Genomic DNA, 24,645 nt, shown 5'->3' on the forward strand with positions numbered 1-24,645 from the left:
GGATTTATTGTGAGTAGCAGTACAATACTGTAACTGAAAATAAAAACATGCTTGTTCCATGATTACACAGTGATTATGAGCCCAATTTTCAGAGGTAAATGCAACTGCTATCTGACTGATCAGTAGACAAGAAGTTAACTTGAAACAAAAATAACATCTTATAAAGAAATAATCCTTTAAACATTTCTAAACAAAAGAGACCCCAAATTTTCAGTAGAAGCAAACATCTTGGAAGGGTACCCATGCCCTGCAGCAATACAATGTAACCATATCTTTTAATTAACTTGACAAGAAGATATTTGGCAATTTGGATTAAATTATTGTTGTACATACTGAACAACACACAATATACATACTTGATTTACGAATAGCAGGGTAATTCTCTGTGATCAGACATACACAATTTAGCATCTTAAATAGTATCTTAATCCTTCTTATTTCGACATGCCCCTTGCCATCATCAACATTCTCAAAGGCAAAACATCTTCCACCCATTCATTATGTGAGTCCATCATTCGTTCCCATAACATCGCCTCCTGAGCGTTAGAGTCCATCCAGTCCACAACCGCCCCATAGCTTTTGCCTGCATGGAGAAAGACAGATAATGTGACACTGTTAAGCAAGAGGAGCAATGGGAATGCGCTCTTATGTAGGGTTTAACGTATTCATCTGAAACGACCTCCTTGGCCAGTATACGCTTATGGCAGGATCATGGGGAACAACAAAATTTCACTGCAAATATGTGAGCACATGACTGTAGCAGACCATGTGTTTGACAATAATACATTTACTAAACAAAAGTTCACCTGAGGCAATTCATTTATGATAGTTTGTTTGCTGCACTTTGCCCCAGCTCCAGAATTGCACTGCCCACGCCATTTTGGGGCTGACCTGTGAAGCTACTAAATGGACTCCTACTTGGGTGGGGTAGAAACCAGTAAGCGACTAAATGTAATGGAAAAAGTAACATTGTAGCAGCAAGGGCAGTGTGGAAGACACTGCTGACTAGAAAGGAATACAACTGCATCACAGGCATGTGAGTCACGCAGAGTAATTATCATCAAGGAGGACGAGGACACAGGAGACAGCCAGGGCTCTCACCAGTGCCCAGACTGAGTCTCACGCCTCCCAGGAAGTGGTTGCTGAGACGGTCATGGTCCCAGACCGTGAGCTCCACGCAAGCCTCTCGCAGGTCCTCAGCCTGGAAGCCATCGTACACCATGGTTTGGTTGAAAACAGGATCGGCCGTCCTCTTTACCACCCGTGTTTTCTGCCGGCCCTTCCTGCTGGTGTCTGGAAGCACATTACTGCAGAGGCAAGGGACAGGTCCAGATGAAGATGATCAAAGTTAACGGAATGAACGGTCATCTACGGTTTGAGATAATACACAAGGACTGAAGGAAGAGTGACCTCTACTGGACATTATTGTAAGTTGCAGTTGAGGAAACAAATGAAACACATCATGCAACATAATCTACAACTAAGCATGTTCATAAAGCACTGATATCCCATGACTGCATATTATATCAGTTTCTAAAAACAGATAATATATACATACCATTTAACAAAAGGGTCGATCGCACCCCTGATGACTGGTAGGTTTTTGCACTCTTTCACCAAGATCTGCACTTCACCCATTCTAGGTGTCCTCTTACCTAGGTCACACAAGTCACACATGAGTGCCACAAATATGCTCAGCTGAAGAGTTCCTGCTGTTATCACATTACACAGTAAAAATGATGGCCTTTTAAGAATGAGACAGCTGAAAAAAGAAAACCAACAATGGCAACTCCCTCTCACACACACGGATAAACTCAGAAGAGCATCAGCTCAGACCTCTTCCATCATGAACTGTGGCTCTGTCTCAGACAGCCTGGAACTGACTATGGGAAGCAAGCAGCTGCTTACTGTGAGAGACGGTAGGCAGGAAGCGTAGGGCCACGTTCATCTCCCCCCTGTAGTCGGTGGGTTGCAGGCCAGAGTGGGACTGTGCCAAGAGACAGGGCAGACCAGAGGCATCAGTGTCCACACATTATTGCCCACTAAACATATTGTGATTACAAACCCATTCACACAAATAGATATATCCAGTCTATAACACTTCATGTTAAATGTTAATCACATGCTATTGAAATGCAAAAATGGGATGCAATACATTTCCACTGGCATTAATTACATGACCCACACACGGGGAAGCACTCTGGATTATTGCTTGTATAAGGATAATTTGATTACAGAGTACAGAGACATGGAAAGAAACTGCCTCGATTGAGGCTAACGCTCTTTTCTGGTCCTCGTTTACTTTTGGTTTCAGGGTGAAGTCATTCATCTGTGTGTTCTTGAAGTCCCATTCAGACAAATCCACGTCCACCTCGCCCAAAAAGCTATTCCGTCCAAAGGTGTCATTGTGCCACACAGACACATTCAGTGTCTGGCTTTTTAGGATCTCCATGTCAATTCTATACTGCATAGGGACAGAAAACAAGTGATGCCCACTGAACAACTCAATTCAAATCAGACTGGCAAAAGACTAAACCACATATTTAGACAACGTCACATTTCTCATATATATAGATATATATACTGTGTGTATACACTTCAGAAAATCAAACCCCCTTACCCTCAGGATTTCATTGTAGGTAGGATTTAAGGTCTTCTTTTTCACTGTGGTTTTCCTCTTTCCCAGCTTTGTTTTGTCAGGCAAGAGGTAACATTTAACATATCTGTAATCAGAAGCACAGACCAATGTATCGTAATTGTCATACAGTGTAAAACCATAAGGGTCTGTTGTGTTGGCTACATCCTAGTACGCATAAATGACATGACACAAAGCGATACTTGTATCGAATTCTCTCTAAAATACATATCAAGAACATATACCAGTGGCGGCTGGTGAGCTGGAAACAGGGGAGGCTGAAACATTACCTTTAAATCTATCATTACTTTCAACCTGTTCCCCTTTATCCTCCTTGATTAACAATAAAACAAATAATTCACAGAATAATTGACACCAATGCGTAAACAGAGTAAATGATTATGCTCGCGAAACAGCGCAGATTGTCTGTAGTTTGTGTGCTATTGCGAAAGCTACAGCATGAGGTTGTTTAATTAACAAGGATGGCAATTTGAACAATTAAGTGGCAAGTAATCTCAAAGCTTTCTCTTAAATGTTTCACATTATAGCTTTCTTGTGTTACAAAATTCAAATTACAAAACGGAGCTAAATTTAATTAGATCGATTTAAATTATTGAGAATAAACTTTTAGGTTAGGTTGAGTGCAATGAACAATAACATTTAGAACACAGACCTCACAAAAGCTGTGATGTGTCATGAATAATTTAAATCGATAAATGCCATCCTTGTTAATTAAACAATCTCATGTTGTAGCTTTCTCAAGCACACAAACTACAGACAATCTGCACTGTTTTGCAAGCGTAATCATTTACGGGATTGGTGTCACTTATTCTGTGAATTATTTGTTTTATTGTTAATCAAGGAAGATAAAGGGGAACAGGTTGAAAGTAATGATAGATTTAAAGGTAATGTTTCAGCCTCCCCTGTTTCCAGCTCACCAGCCGCCACTGACATATACATATCAAGAACCAAAAAGGAAATGTTCCCTTCTAATACCAGAACCTCAGGGAAATACATACATGTTTTACTATCAGTCTATCTTTTAGATGTATTCAACAGTATTCAATTTATTTTCAATACATTTCAATACATTTCAAAAAAGTCTACAGTATATGAAATATACACATACTTTCCCAAAGCAACAAATAGGTTTAACAGCAAATAGGTTATAACAAATAATAAACAAAATAATAAATAAGGTACTTTGACTATACTTTTCAGATACATTTGATAGTTATTGTATATTTTCCTTTAAATGTGGGGGAAAGTTGTTTTTGATTTTCCATAAACATGATATTGAAGTTGTTATTCTAGGTGAAGGTATAGCATATCTACATATATTTTCAAATACATCTGTAAGATTAATATCCTTTGTATTTGAAAATATTATACATATGCTTCAAAACAGTTTGAATTTATTCTAAAATGTCTCAAATTCTCTAAGTGTAGTTTTAAATACAGTGCTGAATTGAAAAACCGTGTATATGAAAATACTGTATCAAAAATATTTGTACAAAATGTTTAAAAATACTTTAAATTTAAATACGCATACAGTTCCAGGTGTGGCTTGACTCCAGTAACATCTGCATTCAGGTTACAGCATTCCAGCCTTCAACAGTAGTGCGAGACAGGTCTGCTTTGCCGACTGGGCTCAAGCATGCTCCAAGAAGCCACTTACGGGTCAGACCGGTTCTTCCTGGGGTCTGCCACCGCCAACTCTCTGCACCGGACCACGAAGATGTGGAACTCCCCAAGCTTCTGCACATAGTTGATGGCAAACTGGATGGTCCCTCTGACCTCAACATTGCCAAATTCCCCGCTGTAGATGCTCATCACACTGCCGGTGACCTGCCAGGCCACCGAGAGCCATGGAGAGACACACAGGGTCACACACAGCAAACTGACCAAGGCAACAACTTTACCATTAGTCTGTGTTTCAGTGTTTTAATCTGTTTTCATCCACCACTGCATGTTATTTACTCAAATACCATACATAAGTAGATGAAGGATTCCCTTAAAGGTAGTTAACATTCTTTCCCCATAACACCTCCTGAGAATCAATTTAGGTTCATGCTATCCGTTTGGTCACTCTCTCAAAGAACATCAGCTCAGCTCAGAACAAACACTGACCTCTGCTGACCTGAAAGTAAGAAACTTATGAACCACAGAGGTTCTTCATTTAAAATGAATCTTTAACCTTTTAATATGTTTAGAATCTGTACACAGTACATACTCGAATAAACAGACTTGTCTTGCATAGACAGAGAGCACAGTGCATTGTTAGCGATGGATGCCACTTGGCGTGCGCTTATGGACATACAGAAGATAAGGATGCCATGCCAGAAGAGATGCTAAGGTTAGTGCAGGTGCTGCCCGTCCTCATTTGTCTGCCAATGCGGAAGCTGCTCTCTGAGGTGGTGTCACTGTCTCTGCCATCGTTCTACAAGACAGCGCACAAACGAGACGGGCAGGGCTTGAGACGGGGGGTATCCGTCCACACAGGTTAATCACACATTAGGGTACATGTGTAGTGGTTAGAGCAGGGTACTCCTGGGTGCACACTGTGGACATGTGAAGATGAATCTGGATACCTCTGTACTTGTACCAAAGACACAAATTGCATCCAGTATTAGTAACCCAATGATAAGGTACTACAATATATTAGAGCTGCTTATCTCCCCTCCCAAACTTCAAGCATTCTCAACATGTGCTACAACAGTCTTAGACGACAGGGACCAAATGCATTTTAAAGTGCTTTTAAGACTGTTCATGAATGTGAATGGGTTATAGCATTATCTCTGATAATCTGTTGAATATGCCTACACTTAAAAATTGCTTTCACATTAGTACCTGCTTTGCTTTCTGCAAATGCAGCTCAAACAGCATGCTCTCATTTGAAATCAAGTCATGTTGACAGCAACAGCAACTACTAATTCCAACACTCTGCATTCAGTCCCTATTTACATGCCACTCTCCACAAATGGAGGCAATTTAATGCGTTATTGGTTTCATTACTCTAGAGCAATATTTATATTAATATAGCGTTATCCCTCAGCCAAGGAAATGTAATGCATTGTGTCATTACTGCTAATGTAGCTTAATGGACTATAACCTTCCCCCATCTAAATATTACCTTTATGCAAATCATAAATCATAGTCTTGGCTTTGGCCAAGACTGTAAAATCCACGTTTATTTGGGTCCAGTGGTGCAAGTTATGTTAACTACGGCTGAGCACAAAAGAGTTGCAGTCACACATTAAAACTCTAAAACCACATAGTTCCTGTGTAAATTCAGTTTTGCACTTTGCTTCTGTGTAACCATGCATGTATTATTGACAAGCCCAGCACACAGCTCAGGGTACAGGGCTTGTGGTTCTGAGCGTGGTTTCTCTTCACCTCTTCCTGTAGGAAGGCAGGCACAGAAGCACTCATCTTCTTCATCTGCTCCGGGTCGGAGAAGGAGGAGGTGGGAGTGGCCGGCGTCGTGGAGACTGTGGGATGGCAGGCAGGGCTGAGCACCTCTGGTAGACAGTCTCACACCAGGTGACAACAAACTCCCTCCCTATGTCAGATACATTAGCGAGACGTAGCACTATGGCACGTCTCGCAGTGAGAAGCAACCATCATACACTAAGGGGCATGACGGGGCATGTTCTCATCAAATTCACACTACTCAATATCGTCATTCCTGAATTTGACTATTTACATCCATAGTGTGGTACGTTACAGCGGATCTGTGTATTTTTTGCAAATGGTGCGATGGTGAACATACTCGAATAGGCTCCAATCATAGGTCTGCTGAACTTCAGCATTTTTTCTCACATTTTATCACACCATTCATACAGATCATCTTAAGATGCATTCTGTAATGGAAAGAAATCATATGGATTGATTGTTAAATCATAAACCTATTATGATTTTGTTTAATAAAATTAGTTTTCATTAATGAAACAGAACTGTAATAAACAAGGCAAGTTCAGGGTTTCCTGCTGAATAAATTTCATATGACACTCCTGAAGACGCAGATTTTGTCTTCCCGACCACTTCATGTCTTGGTTAGCTGAATCAAAATACTCCCCCTCTCTGTGAGACATGATCACATTGACAAACAGAGTTACTGTAGGACAAACAACCTGGGATATTTAGGCAAATTATTATTGCTCTTCAGATGTTTACAGACAATTTCACAACTTCCAGTTCTCATTCATCCAATTAGAGATTGTCAGGGTTGATACCATCTCCTCAGGAGATGTTTAAATGAGTAGTAAATGTTTAAATGAGCAGTTAATCAGATGCATACTGTGTTAGTTAAAGATTTTCTTAGTTTACCAATTTTACAGTCAATACCCGGCAAGTACCTGTCTTACACAATGGAGCAGAAATTTCTTTGAGATTCTTCTGAGGCTCTGCTTCCTGTTCTGCTTGGATGGGAAAGCCTTTCATTACCCACAATTCCACAGTTAAGGACACCATACAGCGGTGCTCGAACTTGGATTGTCAGTGCTTAACCTTGAATTTAATCAACCCATGACTTTTACCTAAAATACAAATACACTCTCATCGTCTGCTCTCAGTATTAATTCACTTCTTTTACTTCTTTCTTCCCCCAGAGGAAAAATACAACAACATAAGAATTTCAGATGACAAACTATAATCTTAAATTTCCCTCTCCCAAACCCATAATCATACTTTCATGTTTAAACCAACAATCTAGACCAGCGAAAAATTATGAATAGTCTGCCTGCCTGCTGCACTGTGACTGCATTCAGATGAAGGAAATAACCTTAGTCACAGTAGTCTAGTATTTCACCAACAGTAACAAAGAACATGTTCCATGAAATGTAGAGGACCCCAGCCCATAAACAGGACATCTGATTGACATGACAAAGTATATATAACTGTGTAAACACATTCATACATTCAAACTTCATCATATCTCAATCACACTTTCTCAGAGTAAACCTGCTGCCTACATCATATACCCAGAGTGGCCAAGTTCAGTACTGCAGAGCTGTTGGGGACCCTGACTTTAAATCCACCTATTGACTATTAAACGGTGTCATTTAACAGGAATTGGTACCACCCATTATCCCAGTTAATAACCAATTGTTGATTTAGCAAATTCTGTCCCTTTCTGAGACCGAACATGGACACTCCTGTGAAATATGCTTGAAAATGGTTTTGAAGCAATTTCAAATATTCAGAAGCTGGCTTTTTGTGTGTGAAGAGAACAGGGACAGAGCAATACCCTGCACAGGCTGTGATGCAAAAAGAGTTTGCACAAAACACGTGACCACATAATGTATCATTTAATTGTTCATTTCCAATTTTCCCAAACAGCTGGGTGGTTGCTCTGCCCCTCAGCCTTGTGCGTTTGTGTGAGCGAGAGGGCCACTGTTGCCAGTGGAAAGCACGGGGGGAAGGATTTGCTCACTTGTGGGCTGTGACGTAATGTCCTCAAGACTTTTGGAGAAGGACATGGGCCTCGCAGAGATTCGTTTTAAGGCCATCCTAACAGGGGTCTGAGCCTCATCATGACCTGCCACAGATTAAAAGAGAATGAACTCTGCAAACACAATGATCTGGATTACTTACACCCAACACACCTGCCCAGACACCATTCCAAAAAAACAGAAATGTAGCATTTTTACTGATATGACATCTCATTCAAAGTTTATCATTGGACATTTCTACTGATCTTTGACTAGAATTACAATCAGTTCTTACACATACAGTTATACTGTTTTAAACTGTGCAATCAATACATATTAGATTTCAAAAATCATCTTAACTGACCATATACACAGTTTGTTTTCATATGTTATTACCAATCACTAGTAATTTTGGGGTTTTTTAGAATTCACAATCAACTGCAACAGGTAATCAAAAGATTTAGCTTTAAAAGTGTGTTTGTTATAACATGGTATACCAACAATGATGAGTGATTAGCAGTGCACATAGCACCAAGCCTTGTAACAGATAACTAGCATGGCTAAAAGGACCCTTATCAATCAAGGAATTAGCGAACACAGTCTGTCTGGATCACAGCATAATTTAGTTTTTTTTAAGTGAAGGAAAGTGTCTTTGCATTATAAGTGACAAAAATATAAACATTGTGGATACATTGTACACCTTCATAGTGTTCTCTTCAACCAAACAATCATCACACTGGAGAGCTGATTCAAAACAAGGGTCAGTCAATTTTGTATCACCCACTGTTTAAATACCCAGACATCGAGCTGTAGGTTTGAAAGGAATTACGTTTTAACTTTTAAAGCCTGCACATTTAAAGTTTATCTTTGGACACAAGACATACTTGTGTCTACACCAAAACAGGATGTTCCAAAGCTCTATTAAGAGTCATAAATCTTTCCAGAGAGATCAACATCTGATGCCATTAGAATTGGCAACATGCCACCTGGCACCAAAAACACTTGCAAGTAAAGACATCCAAGCACAAATTGCTTAAAGAGCTGTGATGTCACTGACTGAAATAACCAGTAATGAGCAGTGGGAACTCAATTCGGGCTATTATAATTCAAAGATGTGGTCTGTGGTTTGGGAGCAAACAGAATTTCATTGCAGCAAAAATAAAAACTGGGTTATGTGAGTGTTTCCTTTAGTGCAGCAGTTGCAGTTCCCTAACTCATTTTGTTATATATGCAATTCATTTGTTTTTTAGGTTTATGACCTAATCAAATATCAGTTCTGCAACAATTATGTAATTGAGACATATTCTCATTGTATGAAAATCACTGGTTACTCACACAAGGGCATGCTCCTACTCTGACAATACAATGAACAGAAGGCAAAGACAACTGTTACGATGATGGGATTCTATAAATGTGCTCAATGAGGGGCAGCCAATTCTGCTCCTGGAGGGACCAAAATGAGCTTCTTCACACCAGCACTTAACTGCTTGATTCAACTCATTATCGCCTTGAATCAAGAGCTCAAGTAGGGAGATTATTAGTCATTTAGAGACAACTGGAGAGGGCCAAGATCGGGCCCTCTCCTAATGTAGAAAACGATCGACTGTGACAGGGGGTATTGGTGAAATGCCACTTGTGATTGAAGAGTGACAGGACTTGATTGCGTTAAATGAAGGAGGCACCAATGATTATGCGTGGCACAGGGATCTCAGGACATGAGGTCACCCAAGGCTGACACCAGAAGAGACCAGAGGCCATTGATCAGTGTCACCATGGTAGCACCAACTACTAATAAGCGAAACCCTCTGAGCTCTTCTACACTAGCTGTCACTCACTGTTACCCACCCTCCCTTTAATAATGATTAAAATATGGTGACACCAGCATAAAGAACAAGAAAAAGCACATCTGATCACATCTGATGCAAAGATTTGTACTGAGTGTCATTTACAAGTAATTTCATTTTACCTGTAAAGGTGTATTATAATTAGTGCTAAGGTAGCAAAGCATCTCAAAGGGTTTCTTTCATTAACTCCTACTCCTACTACATTTTAAATCCATTAGCTTATTACACTACATTGCTCTTACAGAAATATCCTCTGAAACTGCTAAAAATCCTATGGGGAATTAGCATGTCCCAGATGACATTTTTGCAGCATTTATGTACTGTAGAAGCAGGGTTAACACTGTCATCGAAAAACATTGTTATTTATCAATGACCAACTGAAATGAGGGAAGTCTAGATCATTTGTAGATAAAGTGAAAACTGCTGAAGATTTTTACTCCATTACAGAACTGCATTTTCAATTAAAAAGTAATTTAAATGGGTAGTTGTGCAGTGCAATAAAGGTACACCAGTTAATGTCAAATACAGCTGATGGATATTTTGTCACTATGTTATCAAAAGAAGCTATCTGAGATGTCTTTATTTGTGAGTGGAGGGATGCCATGGTGTCAAGCAGGTTTTTTGAGGGTATGCCTATATTAATTGTAAACATTAGGGGTCAAAGTCCGAAGATCTAACCAGTAGCCTCCATTTTATATTTGCTTTATACATTATTATGTTGTATGTTCCTTGATTTAAATTTGTGATATGCTTAAAACTGACCTTGAAGTTGAATGAGGAAAAAGCCATGAATTATTTTTTCACTATATTTGCACATGCTTCCTGACCCCACATCCCCCCGACAAAGGGCATGATCCCTCAGACAAAGCATCAAACCCTGCTTCCACCAAAAATTACTCAATTATAACATATTTCTGCAAAATTGCTATCAGAATCACTTGTAAATCAATGTAAAAAATGATTTAAAAAAACTTGGGAGCTCACAGGCTGAACTTGCCCAAGAGTGAGACCAGGTTTCAGATGTGCTGCTCCTGGAAGAGTCCAAATCCACGCTGTCTGTCCCATGCCCCTCACTCCCCCCCTTGCTCTGTAGTTTCTGGGAGGACTCTCGGAAAACTCTCGGGGTGCTGGACAGTAGAGGTCCTGGCACCACGTCCAACTCAGGTCTAGATGCTCGTGGGAGGGAGGCACTTTTTGCTTGTTCTCTCTTCTGTCTGTATGGGGTACTTGGCAGGCTTGCTCCATCTGAGATTCCCAGGTAGTGCTGAAAGCCTCGGGGAACGAAAGATCTTGCCAGAGGGGGATGGGCGTCTGTCTCTTCCGAAGGCCCTAGTGGATTTTTTTCACTGGCCTTCTTGTGGGCAGGCTGTCCTCCTCTCTGGCTTCCTTCATGTGTTGTCCTATAATGCTCATGAGGAGCAAGGCCTCCTTCATTATAGTTGTCTGCATGCATACCGGCTGCACGCCGCAGAGAATTTTTTCTACCATTTTGGTTGCCTAAACTGATTCTTACAGCTGGCCCAGGCTTTGACTCTTTGTCATCAGGTTTGGGGAGGGACTGCACGGCCACAGGATCCCCCGTTGCGGTTTTCCGTAAGCCCCTCCGAGGTCGGGGTATACGACTTCGATCACCTCGCAGCAGCTTGCCCTGTTTTAGAGCAAATATTGTCTCAATGCTAGGCTTTGTGACCACAGAGGTGTTTGCAGTAGGTGTTTGCTCCTGGTTTTTCTCCACAAGCTCCCTATTAGGCGGGTATATATCCACAGGAGAGGGTTTCAAGGAAGACACATCTGTTTTGATTTTTCGCCTAGGTGGGACTTTTGGGGGATCTAGCTTGACAGGTATTTTTGTTTCCACTGCTGGTGACTGGCTTACTGGCATGACACCATCGGCTAATTCTTGGCCCAGTGAGTGGGGACTCTTGGGCATGTCTTCAGTAAAGGATAGCTCAGTCTTGACTGGAACCTGGTCTGAAGGGCTATTCTTATATTGTGAATCATTTGGAGCCTGGCTTGCAGAGCCCTTTTCAACTCCTTCCTTCATTAACAGGAGAGAAGACTGACCCCCACATTCAGTGCCTGTTGTCTTTAGGTTAACAGGTTTATCTGTATGACAAAGAGTGGGCTCCACATTCAAGTTCACTTTGCTTCCTGAAGGTTCTTTAGGTTTTCCAACTATGATTTTAAATCCACTTTTCTCTCTCTCCCAGAACGATTTGAGGTTGCTGATTATACCACCTTTGCTCTCTTGTTGGCTGCCAATTTGTCTACTGACTGTATCTGGAGAGACTGGCAGCGTGTGTGCATTGAATTTAGTCTGAGAGACCAGCTCAGGAGGGACTTCTTCCTGTCGCGCTGTCTGAGTATCAGTTTTTGGTCTCTCTGGCAGGGTATGTACCTCTTCAACAACTGCTGCTGGCTTAGCCATGTGCCCTACTTTGTTTTCATCCTGGCCTTTCAACAAGGAGCCACTTCCAAAAGAAAACGAACCTTCCTGCACCTGTGCTGGTGTTGGAACAGGGTCTGTTTTGGAGCTGCTCACAATTGTCGGGCTCACATCCATTTGGACTAGGGAAGGGATCGACTGTTCAACCACCTCTTTGCTACTGACTCCTGAATCAACAGATGCCTTCTCAGTGCTTGGTTCAAGAGTGGGAGATTCACATTCCTTCCTATCTTTCACATGTGATACATGCTTCCCGCTGGTATCTTCCACTATTTCAGGTGCTAATGAGGATCCTACACATGTGAATGAGAGTTCCTGCTCTGACTCATTCTGGTCTACATCAGATTTATTCCATGTTTGGCCTTGCACCTCACTTTGGTCAACAACGTCCATTGTTTCATTTATTTGGGAATTTGTACTCATTTTACTGATCAATATTCTTGGGCCACTCATTCCTTTCTCCCAAAATGACTTTAAATTGGCAAGCCTTTGAGATAAATTCTCATCTAGAGTCTCTGTTTGTTTCACTTCCAGTTGTTCCTCCTTCATGACTGAACTGACATGGGTGTCCTCAGTGTGTGCTTCTTGCCCTGACATCAATTTTCCTTCAGTTTCCGGTCTTGGCTTAATTTCAGCAGTGGATATGCTTGGTTCTGGTTGAAGGGACACTTCTGTGTGGAGAGAGAGGGAGTGGACAGCATACTGTGGAAGGGTGGCCTCATCTGTCATCTGTTGAGGGTAAGATTCTTCTTCATCCGGAGTCTGTGCTTCTTCATCTCCATCTTCACGATCCTTGACCTCTTCTTCACACAGAAAGGTTCTCTCTGACAGCTCCAGCTTTGGCGATTCCACCTCGACCACCAACTCAGGCTCACCAAAATCAGCACTGTCTGCTGGTTTGTTATTCATGGAAACCTCCTCAAGAGGTTGGGAATCTTCCTTAGCCTCTTCGTTATCCTGTTGAATCTCGGATTGCTCGTTTCGTTGGCCTCTGATATTGGAGCTCCTGCTGAACCACTCTAGGACCTTAGCAATGGGACCCCCCTGCTCCTCTGTCAGTGCACAACTCTGTTCTGCTGGCTTGGAGGAGAGCCCGTGGCCTCGCGCCCTTGCATGAATGGGCTTACCTTTCTGATCCACAAAGCCCTGGCCGGTGGACACCTGAGAGGCAGGGGATGCAGCTCGCTGCTCCTGCTGACCTGCAAACAAAATGCATGGCTTTCGTATCACCCAGCAACTGACCAAACACTGAAATAACATTACTCTTTTGACAGAATTATTCTTCAATCTAAAATCTTTTGATTTTCAATGTCAGAGACAATATGTTGTCATACCCAATTACCCAATAATTACTGAAAGCATCATCCTTGCAGTCCCAATTCACCAATCACCATCAGTGAATAGACCAGCATATATGAACACATATATGTAAACAAGTGCCGAGTACATATATGCTCACATATGTACACATTAAGGGAATATTTATATACATTAGTGATTAGTATGGATTCACAGAAATTAACAATGGTTAGAAATAAGATGCATGAGTTATGAGCAACAAGTTATTTTGCAGTACATTCTGGATTGGAGAAAATGTCTTCATCTTTTCTTATATTTCTTAATAATTAAATACTATCCAACCATTAAACTAAGTGTGTTGATCCGTGGCTTTCCAGTGCTCTCAGGTATAACTGCAGCTCCAGCGATGATTGAAAGGTTGAATACTATGATGACACTGACTGATTGATTGGTTGATTAATTAGTTGATTTGATTTCACACCCTGCTGGGGGCTGTTACTATTCATTGATTGGATGCGCACTGTGTCAGTCTTACCAGCAGGGCTCTGGGGCAGACCTATGCCTTGGCTTCTCCTCTCACCTGTGTCCGCTTCTTCTTGGTTATTCACCAACCTGCTGTTCTGTGACTGAGAGGTAGGAGATGCTCTATCCTTACTTGGGGGGTAGTCTGCCTCATTCATGGTCAAGCTGGGATCTTCTCTGTTCTGCTGTATTTCACTTACAGCACTACTCTGGGTGAGGCTGTTGCTGCCTTCATCCATAATACTGTCTGCGTCTAACTTGCATGTCCCACCTTCTTCATCTGAGCATGTTGCGAATTCAGTATCCAGTAGGTCCTGTTCTCCAAGCCCTTGGTCATCCAGTAGCGGGGACACTGTTTCGTTTTCATTCACGCTGACCTCTGGGGAGAACCTAACTTGTTTCCGATCCAGAGAGTGGATGGACTCGCTTATTTCGGAGGCCGCGGCATCTCCCTCCTGACCGGCAGCATTTTGAGAATCGGTTTCCTGGCTGTTCGCCCATTCAGGCCATCCACTGTAGTCGCTGTAACGGACCGGAGAATCGCAAGAGCTGCCACTGGAGCTTTGCTTGAGGATCCCCTTGGGCGTGGCGGAGGCAACGCTCGACTCGGCCGTTCCGCTGCTGATGGAAAAATCGGCGTCGTTGTCTGGCAGACAACCCTGCTGGGTGTAAACGACCGTCTGCTTTTGGGGCATAGGCACCTGTTCAGTGAATGCTGCCTCTAAGGCATCTGAACCTTCTGACATTAGATTATCAACACTGTCTATGGCGGTCTCAGGTGGTGGTAAGGTGTCTGTGAAAACAACAGGGGACAACGAGGGGTGGATAAAACATAGTGTTACAGGAGATGAAGACAAGAGGGCAAAGCAGAATGTTTTCTACAGGCATTATGAATCCAGCACATTGGCATCTATTGAGAGACACATATTCCAGATCCATAAGGATATGTGTGCAATTTAGTAGCAGGCAGTCACATGAGTAGATACCCTCCACAGTCTGAAAAAAAGCAATGAACTCTGTTGAATGTAAGTTAAAATGAGTAATCTCCAGATCATATTTTCATTTTTAGGTGAGGTCATTGGTGATATTGCTTTTAAGGGGTTACATTATTTGAACACCATGGAAAACACTCTAAGGGTTTTTTTTTTTTATTCAAACATTACATCAATGTATGCACAGCGTGGTTAAGTCATGCAGTAAGGCTTACTGCCTAAGCACAGAGGTACATGGCTTCCTGAATAATCTCTCCGCAATTTTAGCAAAACATTGGGAAACCAGTGCTACATTCTGGGAAAATCTGACTAGATCTTTTTTCATTAGTTCTTTCCCTGTGTGAGGACAATAAAAGAACATGCACTGAAATACAAGTGCAATGTTCACTTCAAAAATAAGCTTGTGGTACCAAATGGAGTGACCTAACTCCTAGTTATAAAACTATTAGGAGCTTTTATGTGCATAAGCACCTAGGCATCCTATAGTTATTACACAAGTGTACTGCAGGTTAATCCAAGAGGCTGAAAAATATGCATACACAAACTGCTGTATTGTTTAGACTTAAACCACAAAATGCCGATCTTTAGGAATCCACATTTTTGAGACTTTTTACATTTTTGTTCTTTAAAGTGGTAATGCAAATCAACAAAAACTATACAAATGTAGCCCAAAGGAGGCAACGTCTTTAACAGAGCTTTAAAGTGGATTTACTTCTTTCCTATGCTCTTCTATACTCCTTGCATCTGTAACAGTGAGACATGACTATGTGATTTAATATGCATTGTATTACCATAACTATTCCCCACTACCGATTTATTACAGTAATAATTATATGGCAATTGTAAACTGCAGTGGTTCTCTGAAGGGGATATGACTGAAGGCTTGTTAAGCACTAATGTATGGTGTTCCATTTTAAGTGCTGTCCATTGAGTCCAAATATTTGCAAATCCGGTTCTGTCTGACCTGCAGCCTACTGATGAGTTATGAGCATGTTACAGTGCTGTGACATGCGTGTTTATGACATGACAGCGATGCATGCACAGGGCGCTCATGCAAAAAAAGGAGTGAACCATGCCAAAGACACAGAGACACCACAGCCAAAGACTAGAGTTAGATGCAAGACTCTCGGTGGGATCAGTTGACCAGACTTACTTTTCTTTGCAAGGAAAATATTTTGACAGCATGTCCTTCAAGTAGTCCACTCATTTAAAACCAAAATAGTCACCTAAGTCACCTAAATAAAATCTTGAAGGCTGGATCATTAGTCAGTTTCACAAATCACTAGTAAACACACTGATGACACAACACATCCTCTCACATGGTTGTAATATGAGCATTCACTTTTAAAAGCCAGCTTCTCAACATTATGGATTGCTCCATGTCTTTCTTATGGTGGTGTGTGCATAAATGTATTCCAATGCTTTTTATATGTTTGGGATACTCTGTTCAGAACAAGTACATTTAGACCCAGTCACACTTTTCAAGGTGATACGAAATCATTCATTCAATCATTCATTCCTTATACTCAGTCTTCGTACAGTCTCTTTAAATCTATACCCCAACATGTCAAATAGAGTCATAGCACCCACAACTAAAGGTCTCACAACATTTCCCTATCATCATGGCAACATGATAATCACAGCAATACAATGTTATGCAAACATTTTGAGAACGTTATCACAAACCAAATGGGCTGCTGTTTATGGGCCAGAGAGATTCGTGAAAATTGTGTCCGTCATACTACCTGCTTCCAGTCCAGATACATCACAGGTAGATTTCAATTTTAAAAACTCCAGTCCAATCCCAGACCCTCATTTTGCTGCAACCAAAGAGATACCTTTAATCTTTTTAGTCTCAGCTAAAGGAGACTCATGGGAGATTTGACTGAAGCTTTTAAATTTTTAAAAGGGGATTAATAAAGTGGACTATAGAGGCTATTTCAAGCTGAGGTCTGTCAGCAGAACAAGACAGTGCAGGAGGAAATTAGTTACAGGTAAATTTCACACTGGCACTGCAAAGTATTTTTCATGCAGGTAGTGGAGGCAGAGACCCTTAGAGTGTTCAAATCCAGGTTCGATGCAGTACTAGACACACTCTAGACTGTGGGCAAAATGACAAGCCAAGCTGGTGTGAATGGCTTGTTCTTATCATCGAACCTCTTATGTACTTATGTACCCCCAGAGAGAATATCTGCTCCACATTCCTGAGGGACTGGTGTACACAGTAACTGTGGTGAGTCCTCACCCCCTTCAGATGCCGTGATGTGCTCCACTGTTCCATTGGTTAACTGGATGTCTCTTTCCTCTGAAGAGTCGGACACCACCAGCACACTATTAAAAGGGTTCTGTCGTTGCTTTAATACAGAGGAGATACAACAGGGACATAAACCAAAAACATAACCAGGACATATGTCTAGCAAATTAAAAAGTGAAATGAAGTCATCCGCTATCTGTGCATACTTCTCTGAAAAACAAACAAAATAAAATGGCCTCAGGAAAAGTGACTAAAAACAAGTTTTTAAGCATGAATAATAAGAAATGAAGACGCATTATAAAGTTTTAAACATGTGGAAATGCGTTTCAACAAACCCTGGCAGGAGAAGGTACTGTAACTCCATCTTTCTGGTCGCCTGGCAGGAGGCTGCTCTTTTCCCTAAAGCAAGAACAATTTACATGACCAAACACATTCAATCAAGGGCTTATAAAACACTGCAACTAACTAACTTCATTGTAATGCATGGACAAAATATACTACTATAGGGCAAAAAGAAACCTCTGTCTCCTTAAAGTACACAAATTGTGCTTGATTGCCATTCAAATGTGACTATTAATGGTAATTTTTCTAGGGGGAAAAAAGAGAACCGAGGCATGTGAGAACTGACCTCAGAAGCGGCTTACAGCACAGAACCTATGAGCTGCAAGTCTCTCCTTTCTGACTGACTGACTCCGGCCCGACAATCACACCAATTTGCTCAAGCCCCATGAGAAAGCGCTGCCCTGCCTCAATCCCAAGAAGGAATGTGGCAGATTAGAGGGACGGAGGCTACGAGTCTGTCGCATGCCACGGAGCAAAGCACTCCCGACTCAAGTGATAAACAACACAAGAGCAACAGCTCCAGCTCAACAGGAACATATTCACAGTAACAACGTCAAACACCTCTTCAAACATCTTTGTTTTTTTTTTTACCAATATATTAGCTCTGCATTCTCCCTGGTCTATAATCCCTCATTTAAAGCCCTGCATTTACTTTGTCCCCTTCTCTTTTCTCTTTAAACTGCTTGGATATCGCCTGGAATTCCATTTTCAAAAGTATTACAGGGTATGTTCTCATTCAACTGTATATCATCCTAGAAGGAAACCGGTCATTTAATTATCAGCTGCAATGTCTGCATTTTAATTCTTAACTGCTGTTTTAACCACGTCATGCACTGTAAGCTTCCATTGGTGAGATTATCGGCTAAGATTGATGACAGCTATATTATAAATAAGCATAAGCACACACAGTTAATGTACATAATGGCATGTCTGAATCTGTGAGTTTAATACTGGGGCGAAAGGTCTGTACATGTTGTCCTTGGTCTCGCGTGGTATGACATGGGCAGCCACAGCGAAGCCAACACAAACTTCTCTTCAGTCCTGTCCCTTCAAACCCCCTCATGTCCCCTCGTCGGGGCTGTTACTGGGCTTGGGAGATTTCACACAATATCGTGGATCACTGCCAATGAATACTTCAAATGCCAGAGCTTAAGTATACTTATATAATCTCACTTGAGCCGGCTTCAGGCTAATTGCGCTAATGGGCGGATGTAATATTTGTTTGTGTGAGACAGGGTGGGGATACATGCGGGTGAGTTTCTTTAATCAAGAGGAAATATTTTTTTCACTGCAAGAGCATTTACTGATAAGCAGGGACTGTGTGTCTGACTACTAATCATGAAGTTTAAAAAAAGAACCTTGGAAAGGGAACAGACAACTGCACACAGGAGATTTGGGTCCCTATTTAGTTCTTTTTGTTCATAAAGTAAAGAAATATCATGCTTTAATACTGCATGTGTGAGTCATTCATTTAGAATATACTGAATGTATTACTGTAGTGGAGTTACTCTCACATAAATCTCTTCTGGAACAGTTACACACTTTCTCTCTTGACATGTCGTATTTTATAAGATGAATATTGGGGATGGGACAATAAATCGAAATTCAATATATCGCGATCCAAAAATATTACGATCCATTTTGTACATCAGAAAATGATATTGCGATATTTGCTACTTTGTAATGTACCCTAATCTTGCCCAATGATGCACTAGTAACTAGTTAGTGCAAGCAGAGCTTTATCTGCATATGTCAAGTTCACTTGTCTCTCGTTTGCCCATTCACAACCAAGAACTATCTTTTCATTGTTGCTTTTGGTCTGAGCTAACTTTAGTCAAAGATAGTCTTTGCGTTACCTATCATACTGGACCGTATCTCCACCACATCCCTGGCAACGTATTTACGAGTAGCTAATGAAGTTGTGTAGAAGACACTCATTGTACATGTCCCTACAACGCCTTGACTAGTAGGCCTAGGTAGCTAATGTTTATTTCTGTCCCCGATTTGCAGATAGCAAATATACTGTATGATGTACTTCTAGCCATAAATGAATGCAAAATGTTAATGCAAAAACAAATACAGTACATAGCAGAAACAGATGTAATAAATTTGTTACATGTTTCTTCCTTAAACTTGTAATTCAACAGGGTAAGAAAACAGTGCAGCTCCACTCTAAACAAAACAGAAAATACCAGCAAATTTGCTACATTTCATTACCACATCAACCAACATCCGCGTCTCTCTCTTAAAGTGACAAGAGCCAATCATGTAAACAATCGAAATATAAGGGTATTGTAATAAGCACTGTTACTTAGGAACACTACTTCAAATTACATGTAAGTACTTATTTTAATAAATGTGTATATTCTGATATCAAACAACATGAATTTGGCGCTTACAGAGACTGATCGCAAGGTTGCGAGTGGATCAATATTTAATTTCGCACAAAATTATTTTTAATCGCAAATGCAAGCAAAACTGTCGCACTATACAGCCCTGATATGCATGCACATACAGTGTGTGAGCATGAGCTTCCAATTGAACATACAAAATTCAGGCTCTGTGGGACTGCTGGACCCCTGCTGTGAATTCTAACCTTAGGCTTCTTCTGCTCTTGCATCTCCTCTCCTGTCTGTTGTCTTTTCTCTGCTGTTTTCTGGATTTTGTCACGTTTCCATATTGTTTACACATTATGTAACAACCAAAGCTGCCAAGTGTGTATGGCAAGCTTATATTTTTCAGGACAATTTTATCTTTGTGGATAGTTGAGAGACACTGGTTTCCATTCACTGGATCAGCCTAAATGTAGACAACTATTATTGAATGTTTATTTTACTTGTAATTTTTGTTGCATTTATTCATTTATTTTTGTATTTATGACACTTTTGTTGTATTTCTGTTGTTACTTTGATCTCTTTATGTGTTGTCTAGTAGAGAACCTAATTCAAATGAGAATTTATTTTGTATTTTGCATGGCTGCATGAAATATCAATTCTGAATATTCATACTTTGTCACTGAACTGTTATTAGGCTCAGTCGAATCGTGGCGATATCGAATCGCGAACCTCATATCGTATATGAAACCAAATCATGACATAACTATATTGTCCCAGCCCTAATGATGTTAATGTTAATAATGTTTTTTTAGTATCATACCTTGCTATGCCCATTATGAGATAAGGTTAACACGCCCCTTATGTGAGAAATTCCTATCTTGACTCATCAGGAGTCATCAGGCTTTTTGGATCATCAGACGACCACACCTCAGACCGCACCTCAAAACACACACCTGGTTTGGTAATGGGGGGAGGGACCAACTGGGCAAACACCTGGCATTATATTCACCAAGAACCTTGTGTCTGCATGTCATAGGTTTACAGCATTTTCCCAGTGCATTCCATTATTATCTTAAGTATGTTCAAGTGCAAAGCCATATGGTCCTGCCAAGCAGGAACTGAGAAGTTGTTGGCAAACAGCCCTCTTTCAGCTGTCTGTTAACAGGGTCTATGGAGATAAATTACTTTTTTCCAAACAACCAAGTGTTTTACAGGCCAAACAGAGTGATATCCAGCTGGACCCACAGTTAAAAGAAGGGGTAATGGGTGGGGGTGAGGGTAGGGGCGTGTGGTGTCATACAGTCACCTCTCCTCCTTTGGCTGTCCTGACGGCTCGTCTATGAGTCCAGAGAGCTCTGGAGGAACGAAAACATCCCGAATCCCACTGTTGACAAAACTGGGTTTCTCCGTCCACATCTCGGTGAGCTCCACTGTAGTAACAAAGCACAGAACGCAGGGCAGACTGGATCAAATGGACTGACAAAAGCACAAATGACAGCTGTAGTGACGCTATCAAACGATACAGGACACTTACAACAACAAAATGATAGCACAGGAGATGCAGCTGTTAAATGGGAAACTGAGAGTAGCTATTTTCAAGCACAAACAAGCAGCATACATTTTATCTTTTTGAAAGCTTTGTTGCCTTTTTCACCCATTTCTGAGCCACCAGTTGCATGTTAGTCTTCTCTGACTACAACATCCCCTGAACCCGTGCCAGAGTGCTGGGGTGCCGCAAATGCAATCCTCTGATACATCTGCATGCCAACAACGACTGTTTTTGAAAATACAGGTCCCACAGTGGACCAGGACAGCAGAATAGGTGCAAATCCATAGTTCTGCTGCTACGGATTCCTGGTCACTGTCAGCTCAGACTCGAACTTGTCCCCTGCACTCAGACAGAGTGCCTTAGCTGACTGAGCCAAGTGAAAGCCTCCCACACATTTTCTCTCTAATTTTCCAACAGTACCACAAGACGGGTTAGCTATATGTTTCCCTGCAAGCTGGCTCAGATACAGCTTTTCCACCCTCATAATCTGATGCTGCATGTGTTTCACTTTCTAAAAAATGTTCAGGAGGGTTTCTGCTGTTCTCACAAGTGAAATATACCTTAGAGTTCTTCATTAAATGCTTTATTGTCCCCTGTGAGTGATACACTTCCTTGTAATGTAGTTTCTTCCTCATTCCTCCTCCAAATTCAGGTTTGGAATGTAAACTGAGGGAATGTTGACCTGCTAGTGGCCTCAACTCCTCTGATCTCACCTTTCCTTTCGCTTATCCAACCATTCTTTTGAATGCAAGTACCATGGTCATGTAAATAATAACTTAATTGTCTCAAAACGTATCTTAGATGTTTTGAGACTCAGTCTGACATGTATTTTCACACAACAAAAATATTTTGAAGTTTCTATTTTTAGGAGAGATTAGAGCATAAGTATAAAAAACAGTGCACAGTCCCATAGTCCTCTCCAACAGTGAAAGCTCGCACCAACAAGGCAAAAGATTGTGAGCTTTAGTTATAATATAACTAATACTGGAGGAAGGAAGTCCCATTGTTCTGGAATGTTCTTCCACATACTGAAACTGGTTCTTACAGCAATAGCATTGCCCTCCTTGGCTGTTGTGATGAGGGAATGACCTGCCAGGGTATAATATCTGGTTTCAAAAAAAAAAAAAAAAAAAAAATCTGCTAGTCTGTTTGACACAAAAAACATTCTAATAGGCTGTGCCAACATTAACAACCTAGTTAAGCAAGTATGTAGATCAGCTCTGTTTGCTTTTGCTGTTCCAGAACCGGTGACCTTAGGCCTCCAGAACCCTCACGATGGCTTCGACCCACTACCACAGTTCCTCTAATTCAAAACCTGGAATAGAACAATTATGATTCACTGCCCATCACCAGCCATACCAGTGAGAAATAGGCTGATTGCTCTTCAGGGGCTACCATATCAATGTTGCTTTAGCATTACAACAGCAGCTGACCTCTCCAGTTTTATGTGGCCCAAAACATAAAATACACACAACCTGAACAAATGTGCGCATACAGCATATGTCAGTCAATGTTCAGCAAATGTTTACCTCCAAACTATGAGTCAAAAGTAATAAGATTCAAGACACACTGAGTGGTCAGGCTTGGGATGGATTTAAAATTTAACACTGGAATAAGACTGTGCAGAGATTTCAGCTGGGATTTGCGACTGGTGAATGCACTTTTCATCCATCATGGATCATTCTTTCAAAATGAATATAAAATGAAATAGATTGAAAATACAAGAACACTCATATTTTCAACTGACAGGCTCCTGAACAATCGAACTTCTTTCAGCAAATCTGAGCCCAAAAAAATTTCTGACCTAGCTGTTTACAAAGAAAAACAAATCAAATAATTAACCAAAACCACAAGGGGGAAAAAACCCTTCTCTCATACATTATACATGCTAACTGAATGCACAAACTCTCAGTGCAATAACAGACCGATCTGAGGATACATTCTCTTTTTTGCAAGGCAAAGTTGTTTACTGATATTTTCTCAGAAAACAGTCCAAATTGCCCTTTGAGGAAGAACTATTTGAAATGGGTGAGGAATTAGAATTAATAGATGTAATGTGTATTTAATGTATGTTCCTGGAGAAAGAATGAGAGCAGGAGGAAACTGTCTAAGTTGAACAGGCAATTACATTAGCTATACTGTAGCTGTGTCAGTTGTACTGTACAGTAAATGAAACAGAGAGGTGTATTAACCTTTAACTGAGTGTTAATTCTCTCTCTCTCTCTCGCTCTCTCTCTCTCCCTCTTTCACCTTCACTGAGAGTATATGTCTCCTCTCACCCTTTGAGTGTAAACGTATGTAAACTTATTGAATTTGAAAAGATTTCATGTAGCAAAAAATGCCTCACCATATCATGTAAATTAAAGGTCACCTCAGCTGGTTTTCTGAAGTTTACCTTAACTGTTGAACCTGCAAGTCAACTTCAGTACTTTCTTGGAGTATTAGAACATGATCAACAGGGAAAACAGGACATATCAAGCAAAGACCAAGTGAGCAGGGCTTAAAAGGCTTATATCAGAATGCATATAATGCATTTTAGAGGATGTAAAGCAACATTTAACCCCACTCAGACCGTCTTCTGCAGACTCACACAGTGTTATGGATCTCCTCTGTTTCATAGATGCCCTGATGATGTCCGACCCGTGAATCCGATCCTTGTGTCTCTGTGACTTGGTCTCGTAAAACCACTCTCCCGTCATGAACTTTAGCTTGTCCTTGTCCTGCACATTCTCCTGTAGTTTCCTGAGTGAACAAAACAAAACAAAGATTTGTGTTATTCAAACTGAGAATGCCCCCCCATTACATGTGGTGGTATGTCTCAGAGATTGTAGATAAATAACAAGACAGGCATGGACAATTCTAGTCTGGGGGGATGGGAATCCTGCAGGTTTTAAATAACTTTCATTCAGCAATTGGTTTACCACTGAAACACAAGGTGTGGTGCCTTCCTATGCAAACGACTTCTCTGATCAACAAGTCATGGCTATCATATAC

General features: G+C 40.9%; 2 protein-coding genes across 7 annotated transcripts in view; both read right to left on the reverse strand.

Annotated features, from left to right (window-relative positions):
* On the reverse strand, positions 1 to 17,773 carry sytl2a (synaptotagmin-like 2a). Of its 6 annotated transcripts, XM_036523230.1 has the most exons (14): positions 17,760 to 17,773; positions 17,416 to 17,524; positions 14,192 to 14,971; positions 13,485 to 13,556; positions 8,070 to 8,174; positions 6,032 to 6,126; positions 4,956 to 5,075; positions 4,314 to 4,483; positions 2,621 to 2,723; positions 2,303 to 2,464; positions 1,909 to 1,987; positions 1,559 to 1,655; positions 1,102 to 1,307; positions 1 to 583 (listed from the first exon to the last, which is right to left on the reverse strand). In XM_036523230.1, the coding sequence occupies exons 3-14, from the start codon at positions 14,922 to 14,924 to the stop codon at positions 435 to 437; spliced, it is 2,091 nt and encodes a 696-aa protein (XP_036379123.1). In that variant the 5' UTR covers positions 14,925 to 14,971; positions 17,416 to 17,524; positions 17,760 to 17,773; the 3' UTR covers positions 1 to 434. The 6 variants fall into 6 exon arrangements, with proteins under 6 accessions (XP_036379123.1, XP_036379127.1, XP_036379122.1 ...); XM_036523234.1 differs by lacking the exon at positions 14,192 to 14,971; XM_036523229.1 differs by lacking the exons at positions 17,416 to 17,524; positions 17,760 to 17,773 and having other exon boundaries at positions 14,450 to 17,408.
* The window catches only part of LOC118774089 (synaptotagmin-like protein 2), an 18,476-nt gene continuing 11,581 nt past the window's right edge, over positions 17,751 to 24,645 (reverse strand). Inside the window, exons 4-6 of the mRNA XM_036523218.1 lie at positions 24,242 to 24,393; positions 21,409 to 21,532; positions 17,751 to 17,823 (exon numbers count right to left, since the gene is read on the reverse strand). Of these exons, the coding sequence (XP_036379111.1) occupies positions 17,751 to 17,823; positions 21,409 to 21,532; positions 24,242 to 24,393 (349 nt within the window). The remainder of the gene's footprint in view (positions 17,824 to 21,408; positions 21,533 to 24,241; positions 24,394 to 24,645) is intronic.

This window comes from Megalops cyprinoides, chromosome 3 (assembly GCF_013368585.1).
Source record: "Megalops cyprinoides isolate fMegCyp1 chromosome 3, fMegCyp1.pri, whole genome shotgun sequence".
NCBI classification, from domain to species: domain Eukaryota; kingdom Metazoa; phylum Chordata; class Actinopteri; order Elopiformes; family Megalopidae; genus Megalops; species Megalops cyprinoides.